The 21,777-nt window shown below is 34.8% G+C and overlaps 1 protein-coding gene across 1 annotated transcript; it reads left to right on the top strand.

Annotated features, from left to right (window-relative positions):
* The first annotated feature begins 1,637 nt into the window (after positions 1–1,637).
* On the top strand, positions 1,638–4,473 carry LOC126709489 (uncharacterized). The gene is made up of 3 exons (XM_050409746.1): positions 1,638–2,240; positions 3,458–3,699; positions 3,919–4,473. The coding sequence occupies exons 1-3, from the start codon at positions 1,776–1,778 to the stop codon at positions 4,163–4,165; spliced, it is 954 nt and encodes a 317-aa protein (XP_050265703.1). The 5' UTR covers positions 1,638–1,775; the 3' UTR covers positions 4,166–4,473.
* The last annotated feature ends 17,304 nt before the right edge of the window (positions 4,474–21,777 follow it).

Raw genomic sequence — 21,777 nt, forward strand, 5'->3', positions numbered from 1 at the left:
ATTGGGAGTTGTAGTTCATGCCTTTTTTTTTTTTTTTTTTTTTATTATTATCTTTAGTACATGTGATGGGACATAGTTTATGGTGGTAGTGTGGTAAATACTAAGAGCAATTATATCAGTTGATGTAAAATTGTGCAAAATGAAAAAATGTGCTCATTTTATACAATATGGGCAAAAAAAACACCCGCATCAGTTTGGGTAGACTTGTGTATAAATGCAAGTTGCTACAGTACCCGTGCAAATATGCACGGGTACTGTAGCTTGTCCATTTAATATTTTATTAGTTTTTTCTCTCTCTTGGCTATGCTCTCACTCTCACTCTCACCTGACTCTATCTTTGTTTCTGCTCTCACCTCACCTCAATCCCCCTTCATCTCTACCGAGTTCGCTTGTGGGTACGGAGCCAAACTCGTCTTTGCTGGCAGTGAAAGTGGTGGTTCTGGTGTTGGAATTTTCGTGGTCAGAGACAAAGCTTCTATCTTTTTCCTCTTCTTCTTTCACAAACCCATCTTCGTTAGTCAAGTCAAGTAGGTCATCTACAAAAAAATCGTCACAAGACAGAAAAACAAACCTTTTAGCCATTTCCGTTTCACTCTACAAAAAAAAAAAACTTCTTCTTCTTAGCCATTTCAGTTTCACTCTGCAAAAAAAAAAAAAAAAAACAAAACCCAGTAAGATAAAAGACAGAAAAAATTTGTCAAAAAGAACCCAAAATTTGTTCCATGGCGTCGTTTGGATGTTTTGTGGTTATTTTATTATGAAATGGAGGATTGTAATTATTGTTTGGTTGATAAGAAAGTGAGAGAGAGGCGGATTGGGTCTGTGAGAGAGAGAGAGGCGGTGAGGGAGATGGGTTTCAGATTAGGTCTGTGAGAGAGAAGCGGTAAGGGAGAGAAAATAATAAAAAATTGTAAAAAAATGAATATTTTATTGAATACACGTGTAGAATAGATAAACTAATGTAGGTGTTTTGTAAAAATGAGTGTGTAAAATAGAAAAAGTAGATTTTTTTGTGCAAAATAGGAGAATTTGCATCAACTAATGTAATTGCTCTAAGGGTAAGTTTGATAGAAGAGTATGAATAGTATTGTTTTTCATTTTTTTGAAATATATGTGGGTGAAAAAATATGTGAAAATGTGTGTAAGGTTGTTTAAAAAATAAAAAAGTGAGTTTGAACTTGCCTACCAAACAGGCCCTAAACATTTAGCACATTTGATATTAATGCTCTAAGATACTTGTTTATTTGACATAACTTTTTTTTTTTTTTTTAAGAATAAAACATTTGATAACTTATTTTATTAACTTATAAATATATCAGCCGGATAAAAATACATTTGTGATAAGGTTTTAAAAAGATTTATATAAGCTGACTTTTTATTTATTTTTTGACTTAAATAGTAAAAACTAAATCACCTTAGAAAGTATAAACTATATATATACCAATCACGCTGTTGACATAATCAAAGCAATTATTTAGGATCTTCTTCTTCTTCTTCTTCTTCTTCTTCTTCTCTTTTTTTTTTTTTTTTTTTTTTTTTTTTTTTGAGAAATATTTTGGATCTTCTTAGATAAATAAATAAGAAATTATTTAGGAAAACTCGCCTTTATCATTATTAAAAGTTAGAACCTTATCATTTTCTAGTCAAAAATAGTGAGGCACCAACTCAAACAAAAATACTTAAAAAAAAAAAAAAAAAAAACACTCAAACAAAAATATAAAAAAGGGAACACCCACACTATCAGCGTCACATAGAGATTAGAGAGTGGGCAATCGATGGAAAAGATAGAGCACACAACCATAACCGCAAATGGCATTAATATGCACGTCGCGTCAATAGGGACAGGTCCAGTGATTCTCTTCCTCCATGGCTTCCCTGAACTTTGGTACTCATGGCGCCACCAGCTTCTCTCCCTCTCTTCCCATGGCTACCGTTGCATTGCCCCTGACCTCCGTGGATATGGTGACACTGATGCTCCGCCCTCCGCCGCCTCCTACACCATGTTTCACATCGTCGGTGACCTTGTTGGCCTTATTGATCATCTGGGTATTGACCAGGTCTTCTTGGTTGGCCATGACTGGGGAGCTATCATAGCCTGGAATTTTTGCTTGTTCAGGCCTGACCGAATCAAAGCACTGGTCAACACGAGTGTGGTGTGGTTTCCTAGGAACCCAACTATAAATCCTGTGGATGGATTTAGGGCTGTGTTTGGTGATGATTACTACGTTTGCAGGTTTCAAGTGCGTAATTTCCCTTTACTCTTTGATAAATTTGGTTGGTCGTATAAAAGATAAAACACACTTTTGCAATTCTACGAGTCTCTTTTTTTTAATTATTTTATGAAAAATAATATGTCCATAATATTTTTATAATATTTTTACAAACTATTGATGTGGTCAACTTCTTATCAGTTTTTACTTAGGCCTACCATTATTATCGCTTTTTAATTTACAAATAACAACTCGCTACATCAGCAGTTTGTATATTTTTTTATAAAAAGTTTGTATTTCTAACATTACTCTTCTTTGATTATCTACCATGCTAAATATTAAAAATAAGTTAGGGTCCACACTCTCTTAAGAGAATGATTTAATATTGATTTATTATTTGTCATCGCACTAAAAATTTGACATACTATTTGGGAATACTGGTTAATTGAATTTTTTTTTTCTTTTTTGGCTTTTTGGTTAATTGATTAATATATGCATTATTTTCTAAGGAATTAGAATTTTGTTACAAATGGTAATTTATCCTAAAACTAGAGTTAAATTGTGTATAATTCCTCATAATCATTCATATCCAAATCGAATGAGACAAAATCTTAGTATATCTCAAATTGGAATCTAATTTATGTCATGTGTCACGTCTAATTTTCTTAAATTTGATGCAATTATTTACTACACTACAAAATAGAGTCCAATTTAATTTTTTTAATTATTTATATTAAATGAGTTATTAAGTGAGAAAACCCTAAAAGCAAAATTAATAAACCTTAAAAAATAAATCACCATCAGTGATTCATATTTTTAGAGTGTTATATTATTATCATTATTATTATTATATGCAGGTAGTGTTTGGGCAAACTAAAATTGATAATTTCATCAATAACAATTTTTTTTTTTTTTTCATTTGTTTCAAATAAACTTATATTTATATTATCTATAGCTATTTTATATTTTCATATAAATATATATATATATATATTTATATATATTTATAAAAACAAACATGGTAAAATTTTAATACACGTTTAGTTATACTTATTTGTAAATATAACCTATGCATATACATGAAATTACAAGCTTGTTATCTTTATTTGTTTGTCTTTAAATTCTATTAAAACTTATAAGTAATCTAATCATAATCATTGCCATGATTCTCAAATCTTTATTTTGTTTCAATTTTCTATATGTAACTCATCTTAATTCTTACATGAAGTTATTTATTTCCCCTGTAGGAACCTGGAGAGACCGAAAAGAATTTTGCTAACCTGGATACTTCACTACTATTTAAGAATCTTCTTTCAAATAGGGATCCAAGTCCTCCATTCTTTCCTAAAGAAATTGGACTAAGTAGTCTACTTAAAACTCCAGAGACCTTGCCCTCTTGGTTGTCAGAAGAAGATACTGACTACTATGGCAGAATATTTAAAAAGACAGGCTTCACTGGAGGATTGAACTATTATCGCGCTTTGAAACTGTATGTTTCGTGCTTCTTTTTTGTTTGATTTTGATAGCATATTATGCACAATATCCATGGCTAGTATACAAGTCATCTGAGTAAGACTTAAACCTCCACTGACTTTTGAACAAGCAGTAAAAACCGTCCAGGCAGCAATTTTGAGATTGAGATTAGCATCTATGAGAGAATCTATTTGCTTGAAACTATAAAAACATTAGCAATTTTCTCTTCTTGCAGATCCTGGGAGCTCACAGCACCATGGACTGGACTGCAGATCAAAGTGCCTGTAAAGTTCATTGTGGGCGACCTGGACCTCACGTATACCGTCCCAGGTGTAAAAGAATATATACACAATGGTGGCTTCAAGCAAGAGGTGCCAAATCTTCAAGATGTAGTTGTAATTGAAGGAGCAGCCCACTTTATCAATCAAGAAAAGCCAGAGGAGGTCAGCGCACACATTCATGACTTTATCAAGAAGTTCTGATTACCATTAGCCACATTAATTGGCACGTAAATTCTTGCATTTTTTTATATGTGGAACTGATACTTTACCTTAGGCGTGCCAATTATGTGTCAAATTGATACTTCACCTTAGTCTTCCTAGAGGTTAGCTAGGCCTCGTCATGTTTACTTCAGTTGCATGGGGTATCTGATTACTTCTTGCCTGAAAATTAAATAAGCATGTACTGCAGAATCTAAAATAACATCTTCTGCACCTGGTGAGATCCAGGTTTCATGTGAGCAAATTTCATAAAAGCATGCAATTAAATACCTTTATCTTGAAAATTAACCAACATAGCTTTACGCTTTGTTGGCCGAGGCCCTTGTCTTCAAAACAAAAGCTCAGGCATATGTTTTCTTTATTATCATTAGCGTACGTAATCTTGAGATCTTTAGGTAAGATGTGCAGTCTCACATGTATCCATACATAGCTTTAGTTTCATGACTCTTCTAACAAGTCATGTAACTTGTTTAAATAATATATATGAATAATTTATAAATCGCCTCAAACTAAATAATAAATAGTTTCAAAACCAATGTGGAGCAAAACTTTGTCCTCCAAAGAATGTGTTGTAAATTCCTAGAATTAAAATTTCAAGGTGAATACCTGTTGTTTTTAGCAAGCAATGAATGACAAAGCGTCCTTGAATTGGGAATTTAGTTACCACTTTTGCTTTTAGAGCATCCATTTTGATGCTCCACCAAAAGCTACTTTTTCTATTAATTTTACCTTTTCACTTTACAAAACCCCCAATATAGTAGTTTTATTTTAGTTTTTAATACAATAAAATAACATAATCAACACAATAAAATAAAATAAAAAACAAACACCACAGCCACCTCCACTAACAACCACAACCACCACTCTACTCTAGCAACCACAACACAATGCCCAAAAAATAAAACACAAAAACAAAAACAAAACAAAACCACAACCACAACCACAACCACAATCACAACCCCTTACCACCAGCCACCACAACCACTAGCCACGACAACCAACCATGACAACCACAACCACAACCCACTGCCACTGCCACAACCACGACCACAACCTAAACCATGAAACCCATAGCCAAAATCCACTACCAAATCCAAAATCATCCACCACTACCACCACAACCAAAATCCACAAATCCACTACCAAAATCAACCACCACTACCACCACCAAATCCATATGAAAACACGCCAAAAAAACCCAATCACAACAAAGAGAGAAGAGAGATGGGCGGGTTGGGGCTTGGGGCTTGGGTGAACGAAGCCTGGGGCCTAGGTTGATGACGCTAGGTTGGTGAAGCTAGGCAAAGAGGGATGAGAGAAATAGGAGATTTTATATGGGAGTAACGAGAGAGAGAGAGAGATGAGCTGAAAAATAAATAGATAAATATATAAATAAGTGGGGAATAGAATAAAAAAAAACATTAAAGGGATTTGTCTTCTTGCTACAATAAACTAGTACTAGTACTTGTTTACTGTAGTATGTAGCCAAATTTTTTTGCTATGGCACCACCAATGTGCACAATATTTTGTAGTTTGAGAAGGCAAAAATAGCATTATAGCTATATGCCTCCACCAATAATAGTGCTCTTACCTAGCCTATCATATCACATATTCGATACTAAGGTCTAGATTTGGGATTTAGATCTTCTAGATTTCATAAGGTATTCTACCAAATAGATTTCCTTAAATTTTAACAATTATTTAATGATTTAATGGTTTAGATTCTGTCATGTCCGCATTCCACTAACAATAATCTTAAGGCAAAAACCACATTTTCGTCCCTACATTTTCACGCGATTCCCACTTTGATCTCTAACTTTTTTTCCCACCGCTTTTAGTCCCTATCCTAGAAAATGTGTCTAGTTTTTGTCCCTTCTGTTACATCAGAGACGGAAATTGCACAAGTGGCAAACGGCATAACTTAAATATATTAAAATAATGTCCACATAAGCCACGTGGAATCTAATTTAAGTTTTAAAAAAATTACTTATTATTATTAATTTTCATAAGAATGTTCTTCTTGTTCTTCCCAATACGAAGAACTCAAACCCAGATTTCAAGAACACAGACCCAGTAACCAATAACTCAAACCCATATTACAACAACACAAACGAAAAAAGAAAAAAGAAAAACAGAGATCAAACACAAACACAAACTCAGATCACAATAAACAAAAATGAAAAAAAAAATGTATATACTTTTTTTTCTTTTAAGTGTGTTAGTCAAAAGTGTATTTACTTTAAAAATCATCAAACCATTTTTTTTTTTTTATCATTAGAACATTTTAAACCTTAATCTGAGTTTAGAGAGAGAGAGAGAGAGAGAGAGAGAGAGAATGAGATGGGGCCGGCGATGTGTGGTGCGTGGTGGGTCAGATCGGCCTCAACCACCATCTCGGCCACAATGAAGCTCGATCTCGGTGACTTTGGGTTAGATCAGCGGTGCGTGGTGGATCAGATCGGCCTCTCTCTCCTCTGTCGATCCCAACGAGTCCACCTCCACCATTGAAGTAGCGGCGCTCTTCTTCAGATCAGTCATTCTGTTTAGGTTTTGCTGGGTTTTGCTGGGATTTGTCTTGTGGGTCATGCTGTTTGGGTGAGAGATGATAATTTATTTTTTCTTTTCTTTGGTGTTCTTGTGATGGGTCTAAGTTCTTGGATGCTGGGTTTGATTTGGGGAGAACAAGCTGTAAAATGAAGAACAAGTTGAAGAACATGAAGAAATTTTTTGATCTCTATTTCTTTTTTTTCATTTGTGTTGTTGTGATCTAGGTCTGTGTTTGTGTTTGATCTCTGTTTTTTTCTTTTTTCGTTTGTGTTGTTGTAATCTAGGTTTGAGTTATCGGTTGTTGGGTTTGTTTTCATGTAATCTGGGTTTGAGTTCTTCGTTTTAGGAAGAACAAGAAGAACATTCTTATGAAAATTAATAATGATAAGTAATTTTTTTAAAAATTAAATTAGATTCCACGTGGCTTATGTGGACATTATTTTAATATTTTTAAGTTATGTCGTTTGCCACTTGTGCAATTTCCGTCTCTGAAATAACGGAAGGGACAAAAACAAGACTCATTTTTCAGGATAAGGACTAAAAGCAGTGGAAAAAAAAAGTTAGGGACCAAAGTGGAATCGAGTGAAAATGTAGAGACGAAAATGTGGTTTTCGCCTAATCTTAATTGTTTTGTTTGCAATATTATTTTATTATTTTAAAAATATTGTTAGTGGAATACTGATATGGCAGAATCTAAACCATTAAATCAGTAAAGAATTGTTAAAATTTAAGGAAATCTACTGATAGAGTAACCTAAGAAATCTAGAGGATCTGAATACCTAGATTTGTTATTTGTAGTTGTTACTTCATTATCAAGGATGTGCAGCATGTGCTTACACTTCACTATTTAGAAACGCCATTTTCGGGACTCAATCATTTGTGATTATGGAGAATAATCAAAGATTGTTATCAACAAAAAAAAAAAATGGAGAATATCAAAGATGGATCTTATTGGGCCATTATGAGATGCTTTGTAATCACTACCAACATCTGCAACAAATCAAATACATCAAAATGTATCTTTCAACCAAAGACTAATTACTGTTCACAAAGAGTGGGCTCATAACGGGGTAAATCGCTGGCCTAGGGAGTTTTTTCAAAGTGCTGGTACCTAGACTTGAACTAGAGATAGCTCCTAATCAAATCCAAGACAGCCACTTTGAAACCAAGTGTCTAACCACTTGGCCAACCCCACTGGATTAGTCAACAGTTTCATTTATATCCAAAAGCACCTATCAACCTAATCTCTCTCTCTCTCTCTCTCTCTATATATATATATATATGTGTGTGTGTGTGTGTGTGTGTATTTATTTATTTATTCCTTTTTTTTAACAAGAAAATGTAATTAAATTATTGACTTTACACATTCAACTTGGGTGGTTTTACTATTACATATAATTTTGTTTTTATATATTCATCTACTCTAATTTAGATGTTTATAATTAAATAATGAAATCAATGAAGAATAAAAAACCAAAAACAATATCTATACATATCTATACTATATATAATAATGGAAGTTTTGTAATAAATTTTATAAAACTCTTTATGCACTACATCTTTAGCATCTTTTCTTCTTATTATTATTACTCCAATATTATTTTTTGCAATTCTTACTTTGTTCAACTTTTCATCTTCTTCAACTATTGTCTTTTTAGTTCAATCTTTCATCCCCTCCAATAAAGTTTTTTTTTTTTTTTTTAATTTTCATTTGATTCTCTTTAGATTTTTAAAAATTTTCCTTTATAACTTCTTAAATTCTACAGTTTTATTTTGTTCAACTTTTCATCAACCTCCACCCTTCCTCTTCCATCTTAATTTTCATATAAATTTCTTCTTACTATTCATTTCCACCTTTCTCTCCTATTCCTTCCAAGTTGTCCACAACAAAAAGGTCAATACTCTCTCTCTTTCTCCAATTTTGTTTCTCTTTTGGTGGATTTTTTTATTGTTTCAACCACATTTTTTTTTTTTACTAATCGATCTTTTTGTTATTGTTGATTTACTTGTCAAATCTTTTTTTTTTTAATCTTTTTGGTAAATTCCAGTCTATAACTACAAAGGTTAGGCCTTTTGTAGTTATACTATAGTTATGTAATGTATTATAAATCCAATTTAAAACACTAATAATAGTATTTTTGTGTGTATTCTAATAAGTATTAATGTTTACTAAAAAAAAAAACTTTTATGCATATTTAGGTAGTTTGGTATTCCAATTTTTTATCATGAGTTCTTTTTCTTTATCACATTGGTTTGATTTGATTTCGGTTAATAATTAATTGTTTTGCATGTTAGAATTTTATTTTTTATAGTGATCAATTTAGATGTTAAACTATGAGGCTTTAATCATTTTTGTTTATTTTTTTTAATCCTATGGAGTAGACAGAGTATTCTTTATAGTTGTATTAAAAATACTCTATAATGTCATTTATTCAGAGAAAAGCAAAGGTTAATCAAACAAAAATAATCGGATGGGTGATGTAGGGATAAGGGCCCAAAATCATATATTGGGCCTTGGGCTTTGTCCGAGGACGCTGATCGGTCTAAGGAAGAATAAACAGTGATGAGGGTGTTAAGTTTAGAGTTCCATGAGTAAGTTACAAATGGGAAGGCACATCGAGGAGGAATATCTCCTCAAATAAGCCAAGCACGAACCAGATGTGTATCATAGTATTCAAGGTGACCTTCCAAGAAGTTTCAGTGATAGGGACGATCATCATGAACGTACAAGAGGGAGGGAAGCTCAAAAATATTTAAGGGAAAATTGCTGACACCGCATTGAATGCTTTGTAGCTAACTTTCTAGCTGCATTTATGTGGAGAAGACCCCTGAAAGTGCTGCCTTGGCCATCCCAACTCACAGAGGGCCAGAGAGGGTGTCCGATGGGACAAGCACTCAAGTAGTGGCTTAGATGATCAATAAGTGTAAGATCAAGATCGTCAAAAGGGGATTATATAATGTAAGAGACCCTCAATGGAGAGGAGATTGGAAAAAAGAAGGGAAACATTATAGCAATTAGGAATCAAACTTGTAATAGAGCTTCAAAAGCAATTTATAGGAACCAGTCTCCTTGGACATTGCCGAGGATATTTTTCCTTAGTGCAAATTTGTTATCTTCCTTTCTTTGTCATCAAGATCTGTTTACTTGCTGATTAATTCATTAAAACCCAGTTTTCCAACCCATTCTCTACAAATTTATTGTTTTGGATTTTTTGGGCCTAAGTCCATATACCTTTTGGGCTAGGAGTTCAAATCTAGTCCTTACAGGTGACATATTTTAATTTAGTTTTTGCAATTGTATTTTAATTATTATTATTTTATAACAATGCATATATAGAAATTTAATTCTTAGATTTTGCTAATAAATTTTTATGTGATAATATGTTTTGGGTGGGCGAAATTGCAATTTCTATAAAGAAAATAACTTTAATAGATTATCAACAACAAATTGTTTTCCTAATTGGTCCAATTAATCATTGTTAAATTTTATTAATTTTTTTTAGTCACGTTTTTCAATGTTCTGGATTTTAGGGCAGAAAAAATAGGATTTGAGAAAAATTGTTTAAAACTAAAAGAATAATTTTCAAATTTTATATTCTTTTTGATGATTCATAAAATGTTATAAATAAATTTTATTAAAAAAATGAATATTCTCGTTAACTTGCCTTTTGAATTTTTGAGAAAAATTGTATTAGTTTCATTTTGGTACGACAAAATTTTGTATTTATGATTTATGATTATTCCTGTAATAAATAAAAATATGATTGTTCAAATTTATATTTATGATTTATGATTTTTCCTATATAAATAAAAATATGATTATGAAATACATTATTCATTATTAAATTAGTCCAAATTGTAAAAAATAAATAAATAAATAATGATACCACCTCAAAAAAATTATAACGTCCAACACGCGTGTTCGCATCTATTGTTATTTAATTAGACTAGTGCATTAATGCAAAATTCTGACATACAATAAAATTGTAGATGATTTCCACCCCAATGCTTTACGTACCAATAAAAAAATGTATTTGGATTATAACAAAGTAACAAGTAACAATCCTCTTTGGATCTTCTAAAGTAATTGGAACTAAACTTGGAATGCTGTAATTGTAGAGCTTAGCAGTACGCAGTATGTGAAGAAGGGTAGCTGCCACTTAAATTTATTCATCTAGCATATTGTTTTGTTGTAAAACTAATTTAAGCCATTCAGGTAATGTGGAAGGAAATATCTAAACATGGGGTTTTCTTCTTATAATATTTGAAATTAAAATTCTGGTTTGGACATTGTTTTGTTACAAATTTTGAACTATTGTGTTTCCTTTTTTAATTGTAATTGAAATTTTACTATCATTTCCTTTTTCTTCTAATCCAAAATTGACAGGAATTACACAATAATGGATAAATTTCCAACCCCCCTCCCCCAAAAAAATTCTTCCATGTCTCAGTTTTTTTCATCATTGAACTAATGGATGGTCTGCGTGATCCGATTTGAGCCACCTAAATGATGAAAAACTTTGTTGAATTACAGCGATATCAAACAAAGAATTGATGTATATCAAGGATTAGAACTTCTCAAAACTAATCACTTAAATGGAGGGGGGGTGTTAATTGAGAGAAGTTTGCACCCAAAAATGATAACAAACATCAGTCCCACATCGCTCAAGAAAGAGAAAAAACTGTACTTTATAATAGGCACAAATCGTTTCTTGAATTGCCGAGCCTAGTAGCATGAGCTTGTAACCTGAGCAGGGGCATAAAGGTGAGGGAACTGTGGTTAAACTCAACAGGTCGGGTGCATGGTGGCTACTAGTTGACCTGCCCATTCCAAGCCAAGGGTTTGAGCTATGTGACTTGAGCGAAGGTTCTGGGTCTCATGGTTTCTAGAGTGGAGGGAACTGCGTGAGGCTGGTTTCACAGAGCAGCGACTACCTCCCGCCCTTGGCAGTGGAAGGATTACGGGTCGATGCTTTACCTGGACCCATCAAGGCCCGTTGAGTTCATCCTAAATGGACCATCACCTTTTTGTTCTGGGTTTTTGCTGTGAATCTTTCTCATTTCTTATTTTTTTTATCTGCGTTTTTGCTATGAAGATACAATTCCTTTGTTATATTTTCTGGGTTTCTGTGAAAATTTAAGATGTCTCCATTTCCCGTGAATATATCTCTTTTAAAAATGTGTGTGTACGCCCCACTCACATGTAGATTTTCATCCTTTCTTCTCAAAAAAAATTTGACAAGTTAGCATTGTAACTCAAAAATGTTGATTAAAAATTAATTATTTTATATTATAAGAAAAATTTATATTTTAAACTTAATAGTATGGTGGTTTCACATCCCACCTTTGAGGAAATTTTGTGTGGGTCTCCTGAATTTTGGGTTTGATTAGAAACATTCTTGTTCACTGACAAGTGACAAGCCTTGCCATTTATTTGAAACGGGCACGGTGCCGCCGGACTGGTGAAAAAGTGTAGAATGCTTAAATCTGAGGCATGTCCTTTTATTGGGATTATGGATAATTAAAGACAAATTTATCTTTCAAAACAAACAAACACACACAACTCCAATCTAGTAAAATATAAATAGATAACACCGAGAGATAGATCACAATTGGCTGTTTCAGTTGCCTCTCAGTCCATGTCTTTTACAAAGCAACAATCAAATACCTCGAACGCTCTACGGTTTCATATTTATCAAAATACACTAATTGAGCTACTACTGTATAAAATGATACCCACCGGCCCTTGGCAAAGAAATTGTTTTTGAGGTACAACTGGCCTGAGCAATTCTAAATTGAAAGAAAATTGCTCATCAGATTCCACTTAATTATCTAGGCAACATCAGCTACCAACAGATCAAGTAATTCCAAAATGAGTTGATTGCACCACTCAAAGATAATTTAGAATAATCTCATATTAAAACTATTCAAGAATCATGTTTTAGTATTACAATATTTAAAAACTATTCATAATTATTGAGATGATAAATTATTATTGATATGTAAAATAAATAAAAATTTGCCAACTTAATAATTGTGAAAAATGCATTGGGTTGGAGGCATCACACGTGATAAAAATTCTATTCTAAAGTCAAAAGGGTTGGGCAAGCTACATTGAAGCTCCCAAACTTCTTTAAATTTTCCTTACATATAGGGACAAGTTTCAGTAAATTATATGGATGTTCCCTGGTATATTATTGCACATATAGCAGCCCTATATTATTTAATGCGCCCAAATTTATAATCCAATTCCTTGCTACACCCCCTGTTGCTGATCCAGTGCGTGCTTGGTTGGCATTCTTTGATATATTCTCCTACATTTTTTGTCTTTATCAGTTAAGAATCAGTTAGTTTTGCTCCTGTTTCTAAGTTACCAATTATTAATTGGTCTAGTTGTCGTCCAGACTGAGCTTTCAAGTTGAGTTCCGAGTGTGACAGGATGCAAACTCTCTTATCAAGTTATAATCATTTTAAGAAGTCAAACTGGAACAAGATCAGTACAAATAGCCTCAACTGGAGCCTCCACCCAAAAAAAAAAAAAAAAAAATCCTTCTCATTTTCTAGTGAGGCACCAACTCAAACCAAAAAAAAAAGGAACATCCAACCCACATTATCAGCCTCACATAGAGATTAGAGAGTGGAGGAATCCAGGGCTTTGCTTGGTGATGATTACTACATTTGCAGGTTTCAGGTAATTCACTTTTACTTTTTGATAATTTTGGTTGTTCAGGTCTCAATCATTTGTGATTAAAAAGGAATAACAAAGATAGATCTCACTGGGCCATTATGAGATGCTTTGTAATCACTACCAACGTAAAAAGAAGAAATGCCTTGACTTTAACAGATGGAATCCGTGACAGTGTAAGTTAATTTTGATAAGCATATCCATTATATTTGTTTAAGATTGGACTGATGAAGTTTTATGAGCTTCCAGTAGAACCCACCCAACATTTTATCCAAAAAGGCAAGTTCACAAATTTTAGACAGACCCATCATGTCCTTCCTCGATCCTTTTTCTTTCAGTTTAAACTAGCCTAACAATACAACAAACACAAAAATAAAATTTTACTCCAGAATAGAAATATTTTTCAGCCTTCAACTGCAGACTAGAGATGTTTAGAATTGTCAGCGAAAAAGAGATCCCTGTGCAGCCCATTGCATACAATAAGATTATAGTTTGAATTCAGCTTTAAGTTCTAAAATTATTAAGCTTGCCCAGCAACCCTATGCGTGGGCAATCCTACACAAATTCTAGATACCAAAACCAAAGGGGACCATCCAGCTGTCAGACATTTAGAAGAAACCAAGAATTGCATCTTTCATGTTACAAATGAAAATAAATAAATAAATGACTACATCTTTCATGTTTCTGTCCAAACCTTCCTCAAAAGAACCTACAGCAACTACATGTGGAACAAGTGAAAGGTAAATTCTTCAGCTATGATGCATGGACCGGAGACACGACAACACAGCGATACTTGAAAAGTTAGGACATGACAGGGTGGGATACGACAATTAATTCATTGATATATATATATATATATATAAGTATATTTTATGTTTATTTTGAATTTTCGAAAGAAATTACTTTCAAAATCTTAAGACTATAACTAAATCCAAAGGAAATTTTTTAAAATAAATAAAAATAATAATATTTTTCCTTCCGACACACTAAGAGTTTATTTGGATTGAACTTATTTTTGTTGAAACTGAAAACACTGTAGCAAAATATTTTTTAAATGTATGAATAATGCCGTGGGACCCATTAATAATGAAAAAGTTGCTGAAAAGTGAAATTTGTGGGTCCGTGAAAAGTGCACGGATCACTGTTCACAGTGGAAAGTCAACATTTGCGGTTACTATTCATGCAACAGTGCATGAACAGTAGCCGCATCACTCTGAAACGCGTGAAAAAAAAAAGGAGAAGGAAGAAGGACACGTTTACTGTAGCGTGGGTCCCATGCCCAAAACGCAAACGCTAAACGCAGTAAAACGTCCAAACCAAACGGACACTAAGAACAGGCACGCAGGATTGTCCCAGACATGTCATATATGAGTAATGCTTGTGCCACATAAAATGATACAACTTATGTTACAAATCGCCCACGTGGCGAGATGTGAGTAATAAAGGTGTGATAATGGGTCCATATGGGGGAACACACCTCTACTACTCATAACTCATTATATAAGCGAGTTGTGGCACAAGTTATGTCATTTATGTGACACCAACATTACTCGTCGAACTTAAACCCGGTTTTGGAGTGCTTTGGCTTTTTATTTCTTCAACAAAGAAAATTGCAGAACCTGTAGACATCCCTGAAAATCAGAAATGTGAAGATACAAAACTCCATTTGGAACCCTACCAGTATTGAATGAATCCTTATATAGACAGCATGGGCATCTCCAAGGACAATCCATACTTACACATGAATACATAAGAAATGTTGCAAACATTTCTAGAGATATAACATAAATTACTTGGTTTATTGGTTTCTTTTAGGGTGGCTTACTGTAAATGACAGGTTATCACCGATGAGAAGCATTACTGCTAGAGAAGCACCAGGGTGCATGTAAGGTGTTTAAATAAATAAAATGACACTAATGCCCTTGCTAAGCTAGTCTTTCTTTCTTTTTTTATAGAGCATTGAGCACACTGTTTTTTTTACTCATTTAGTTTTAAATAAGAAGCTCATCTCTTGTGCATTGATTGTGCCCCTTGGTTGACATCCCCTAGGCAACTTTGCTTCTTCTTTCTTCTTTCTTTTTTTTTTTTTTTTTTAACACCTAGGCAACTTTACGATAAACCAATCATAGCAGCCCTATATTATTTAATAAGCCCAAATTTACAATGCAATTCCTTAAGCATCCGCAGCGGAAATGCTAAATGGTATATGTAAGCCCATTTTACTATTGAAGTCCAAAAGACCCACTCTAGCGGAACTTGTAAAGTTTAAGTATTGCAAAAAAATTTGCAATTGTGCTACAATGTGATTCTAAATGTAGAATCACACTATAGCTCAATTGTAAAAAATATATTAATATTTTATTTGTAAATATCAATTCTCTCTCTCCACGGTCTCTCATCTCTCTCTCCATCACTGAAACTCTTTCTCACACCAAGCCTCTCTCTTCTCTCTCATTGTTAGGAACCCAGTGGTTCCTAATGGAGATTGATGAGAATTATAGGGGAATGGATGGGGATTGTAGGGAAATTGACTTAATTCGAGGTAGTCACCCTCCATAGAGAAAGAGAGATATTAAGAGAGAGAAATGCACTAACAAATTGGTTTATTCTTCATTCATATCTAATGTTGAATTACAATCATGTATTTATAGGAGACTAGCTCTAATCTCATTGGCTCACATGGCCTTATCCTATTGGTTCTATTATTCCCCATGTGCATTAATAATTCCAACATGTGCTAAATGTGATTAACATGCTTGGAATTGTAACTAACTAACTAACTAACTAACTAACTAATTAACTAAATCTCAATACAACAATTATTATCCATATGCTTATAGCATTCCTAACATTTCCCTCCCCTTGAAAACACCTTGCCCACAAGGTGTTGTTGTGAAATAGCATCTTCATCAAAGGAGATCTTCCAATGGACCAATACCGTAGTGACATTTTGATCACCATATTCATGCATTTCTCTTTGACAAGCGGTCCGGTGCACATGAAGGTTTCTTCTTCGTAGATCTTCAAACTTTGCTCAAATTCTTGAGCCTTCAATGGTTCTTCAATCTTCAAGGTCTCATTGGTTCTTTGAACCTTGAAATGTTCTAGTATCCTCAAGACCTCATTTGATTCTAGAACCATTAGAATTCTTGGAGCTTGTATCTTGGATTCTTGGATCACCGACACTTGGATTGCCAATTCTTGAATCATAGACTCTTGAATGGAAGCCTCCATTGGTGCATCAAGAATGGGTTCTTGGAAGATCATCATCACCTTCTTTGTTGATTCTTTCGACTGAACTTCAAGGGCAGCATGTACTTGTATATCATCATCCACTTTGACACAAAAATCAACATCTCGGCTTGCAACAACAGTAGTAGATTCTTGGAACTTGATTTGTTCTTCAAGTTTCATTGAATCAAGAGATTGTAACTCCTCTTCCGTCATGTTCTCGAGACCCTCTTGCAATCTTGAGAGCTCCTCCTTCATGGCCATGTTAGATTCATCCAAGGCCTTCATCTTCTTTGAAATATCCTTAACTTCTTCTAAGGCTTTGTTCAACATTCCTTGTAATTCTTTCAAAAGTTTTCTTTCATCACAATTGCTCGTCTCTGGATCAACGGCTCTGATACCATTTGTTAGGAACCCGGTGGTTCCTAATGGAGATTGATGGGAATTATAGGGGAATGGATGGGGATTGTAGGGAAATTGACTTAATTCGAGGTAGTCACCCTCCATAGAGAAAGAGAGAGATTAAGAGAGAGAAATGCACTAACAAATTGGTTTATTCTTCATTGATTTCTCATATTGGATTACAATCATGTATTTATAGGAGACTAGCTCTAATCTCATTGGTCCACATGGCCTCATCCTAATGGTTCTATTATTCCCCATGTGCATTAATAATTCCAACATGTGCTAAATGTGATTAACATGCTTGGAATTGTAACTAACTAACTAACTAGGTTTTATTATTTCCCATGTGTATTAATAATTCCAACATGTGCTAAATGTGATTAACATGCTTGGAATTGTAACTAACTAACTAACTAAATCTCAATACAACAATTATTATCCATATGCTTATAGCATTCCTAACACTCATCCCCTCTCTCTCTCGCCATCGCTGCCAATTCATCCACTCATCTCTAAATCCCTTTAATCTGAGGCTCTTCTCTCTCAGTCAGTCTCTCATTTCTAGGTATTTTTTATGGTTTCTGGCGATGGAGATTAGCGAGTGATTTGGGTTTCTAGCGGTGGAGATTGGTATGTTGTGTGGGTTTCTGGCGATGGTGGGTTTGTGAGTGATGTGGGCATGGGTCAGGTGGTGCAACAGCGGCAACGGCAACGTGGGTCGGTGGTGGGTTTCTGATTTTGATTTTGATTTGGATTGGAGATCGGCAAGTGATTTGCTATGGATTTTGGATTTTGATTTTGATTTTGGATTTTGCTCAGCGGAGGTAAGTGGTGTGACTGAGAAGCTGGACGGTGGAAGTGGTGGTGGGAGGTTGATAGAGGAAGAGAAATAGAGATAAGAGAAAGAAGTGAGAAATATTTTTATATTATTTTAATGTGTAGTATGGTAAAATAAAAGTTGGGATGCTGAGTGTATTATAAAATGATATTGTATAATTGATAAAATGGATTTTTAAGATGGTAAAATAGGATAGAATGGCATAAGCCGTCGGTGAGTGATTTGGGCTTCTAGCGGTAGAGATCGGCATGTTGTGTGGGTTTCTGGCAGTGGTGGGTTTGTGACTGATGTGGGCATGTGTCAGGTGGTGCAACGGCAACGTGGGTCGGTGGTGGGTTTCTAATTTTGATTTTGACTTGGATCGAAGATCGGCAAGTGATTTGCTATGGATTTTTTATTTTGATTTTGGATTTTGCTCAGCGAAGGTGGGTGGTGTGACTGAGAAACTGGACAGTGGTGGTGGTGGTGGTGGTGGGTGGTGGTTGATAGAGGAAGAGAAATAGAGATCAGAGAGAGAAGTGAGAATTATTTTTATATTATTTTAATGTGTAGTATGGTAAAATAAAAGTTGGGATGTTGGGTGTATTATAAAATGGTATTGTATAATTGATAAAATGGCTTTTTAAGATGGTAAAATATGATAGAATGGCATGAGTCATTGTGGATGCTCCTTGTTGCTGACCCAGGGCGTGCTTGCTTGGCTTGGTTTGATATATTCTCCTACATTTTTTGTCTATATCAGTTAAAAATCAATTAGTTTTGCTCCTGTCTCTAAGTTGCCAATGATTAACTGGTCTAATTATAGTTCAGACTGAGCTTTCAAGTTGAGTTCTGAGTGTGACAGGATGCATACTTTCTTATCAAGTTATGACAATCTTTTTCTTTTGTACAAAGGGAGGCTAATTCTCCTATCCTTTGGGCCAAATGGGCTGCTCTGGTAAATTGGACAATCTTTAAGGGTCTTTCTAACTTGATAACTCAGGTGATTGACAAAGATAGTGACAAGCTCTCTCCTTTTTTTTGTATTCTTTTTGTTCTTTGTTTAATAAAGAGGTTATTTAGCACCCAAAAAAAAATTAGAAGAATGAATTAAGAACAATATATCAACAATGTAAGGACTCAATTTGTGTCCAATACATTAATACACTGGACACATTGAGATACAGACTGTCCAATCTGTGTCTCAATGTATTCTTTTTTTTTTTTTTTTTTTTTTTTGGAGAAACAACTTGATACTTTATTGAAATTAGTTTGCCAAATTGGCTACATCTTGTTGAACAACTGTGAATAATGGATCGGGGACTCCCTCCATCCAAACTACATAGCTTAAGACATTAATAGAAAATCTTGCTAGACTATGTGCTAATCTATTGCCTTCTCTTCTATAATGAGAGTATAGCAATTTTGAATAACAATTTGAAAAAACCATGGCACCCTGAAGTAGAGGCTCCACTGAAGCTATTGACTGACCACCTCCCTTAAGTGAGTTTATTATCAGTTTTGAATCACCTTCAAGTACTGCCTTTGTAATGCCTATTTCCTCTCCAAACTCCAGAGCTCGTGCAGCTGCTATTGCTTCAATCTCGATGGGCTGTAATGCTGGTGCAATGAATTAAGCTAGAAAGGCAATAACAACTCCTATGTGATCACGAACAACCACCCCAATCCCACTCTTGTTTTCCTGCCTGAAAATCGCACCGTCAAAATTTATTTTGAAACATCTCACATCAGGTGGCTTCCACTTCGTTCTCTGTCATGGCATGGTTGCTGGTTTGGCTGGAATTGTGGCACTGTATTCATTAAGTTTTTCCTTCGCCTGGACTTCGATCAGGTCCGATGGACAACAAGGTTTGTTAAGCCGAACCTGGTTCCGTTGATGCCACAAGCCCCATGTCATCATCACAAAGAATTCCGGGTTGCCATGGTTGTTGAGTATCCACGATAATAGCTCCTTGAAATCTAAGGGGCTTAAATTTTGGCAGCCATTCCACTCCGAAGACGTCCAAGCCGACCTGATCTTGCTGCAAGACCACAGTGTGTGTAATGTTGTTTCCTCCTCCATCAAACATCGTTCGCACCGGCCATTTTCCGTAATGTGACGCCGTTTCAAGTTTGCTTTCATGGGGATTGACTCACGGCAAGCTCTCCACATAAAGCTTTTTATCTTATTTGGAACTCTCAAATCCCATATACTGTGCCAGAATTTTCTGTCCTCCACCTGTGCTTCCACCACCCCTGAAAATTCAGCCTCACACTTCAAAAATCTGTAACCAAATTTGCAATTATATTTCCCTGTTTGAGTCCACAGCCAAAACAGTCTATCTTCAGTAGGAAATCTTGAAAGCGAAATTGATTTTATGAGATCAGCTTCCTCAGGAACAAAAAGGCCATTAATAACATCTTCATCCCAAGTCCTAGAGTCTTCATTGATGAGTTTGTCAACCGTGGCTTCCTCCCATCCTTCTAGAACAGGTGATAAAATTCTGGCAGGTGGTTCAGATGGTAACCATGCATGATGCCACACCTTAACTTTTTGCCCATCACCTATTCTCCAACATGCCCCCCGTTTGATCACATCTCATCCTTGGAGTATGCTTTTCCAAGCATATGAACCTTGACTAGATTCTGCTGCCTTCATTATTGTGCAATTTGGAAAGAATTGAGATTTGAAGACCTTGTAGAGTAGGGAGTTTTTATCCTCCATCAACCTCCAAGCTTGTTTAGCCAAGAGGGAGTCATTGTGAAAGGCTAAATCACGAAATCCCATACCGCCCTCCCTTTTGGCTTTTGTCAACTCTTCCCATTTTAGCCAATGAATCTTTCGTTTCTCCCCTTGTTGTCCCCACCAAAACTTCCTAACCATCACCCCAATTTCATTGCACAACCCCAAAGGTAATTTGAAGAAACCCATTGCATACGTAGGTATGGCTTGGATGACCGCCTTAATAAGCACCTCCCTTCCGGCTTGGGAAAGGAGTTTTCCTTACCATCCTTGCAACTTCCTCCACACTCTCTCTTTAAGATAGTTGAAACTTGCTTTCTTTCCTCTTCCGGTCAAAGATGGCAACCCCAAGTATTTTTCATAGTGGTGGATTTCACGGACCCCCAAAATGCCTTTGATGATTTGGCGGTTTGCTTCAGTAACTGCTTTGCTAAAGAATAATGTTGTCTTCTCCCTATTTAACTTTTGACCAAAGACTTCTTCATACAATGATAGAAGTTCCAACACTTTGCTGCATTCTTTAGAATTGGCCCTATAAAAAAGAAGGCTATCATCTGCAAAAAAACAAGTAGGTTAGTTTGGGTTCGTTTGGGTCCTCTTTTGCACAAATTGAATCCATGGATGTCACCATTACTTGTTGCCCTATTTATAAGGTCATGAAGGCCCTCGCTGCATAGGAGGAAGAGAAAAGGAGAGAGGGGATCTCCTTGTCTAAGGCCTCTTGATGGGTGAATCAAACCCTTTGGTTCTCTATTCACTAGTATAGAGTAGGTGACAAATCGCACACACACCATAATTAACCCAATCTATTTTTCATAAAAAAAAAACCCATCTTCCTCATCACATTTTCTAAAAACACCCATTCAACCCTATCGTAAGTTTTACTCATGTCAAACTTCAAAGCCATAAAACCCGATGCACCCGAATTATAATTTTTCATGCAGTGTAAAGTTTCGAAGGCAATAAGGATATTATCTTATATGAGGCAGCCTTTTGCAAAAGCTGATTGGTTTTCATTTATAACTGAATTGAGGAATATTTTTAGTCTATTGGCTAAGACTTTTGCAAAAATTTTGTAAAGCACATTGCATAAACTAATAGGGCGATAATCTGACACTAAGCTTGGGTTTTTCTTTTTTGGGATTAGAGTAATTAAGGTATGATTC

This window comes from Quercus robur, chromosome 12 (genome assembly GCF_932294415.1).
Source record: "Quercus robur chromosome 12, dhQueRobu3.1, whole genome shotgun sequence".
In the NCBI taxonomy this organism is placed as follows: Eukaryota; Viridiplantae; Streptophyta; class Magnoliopsida; order Fagales; family Fagaceae; genus Quercus; species Quercus robur.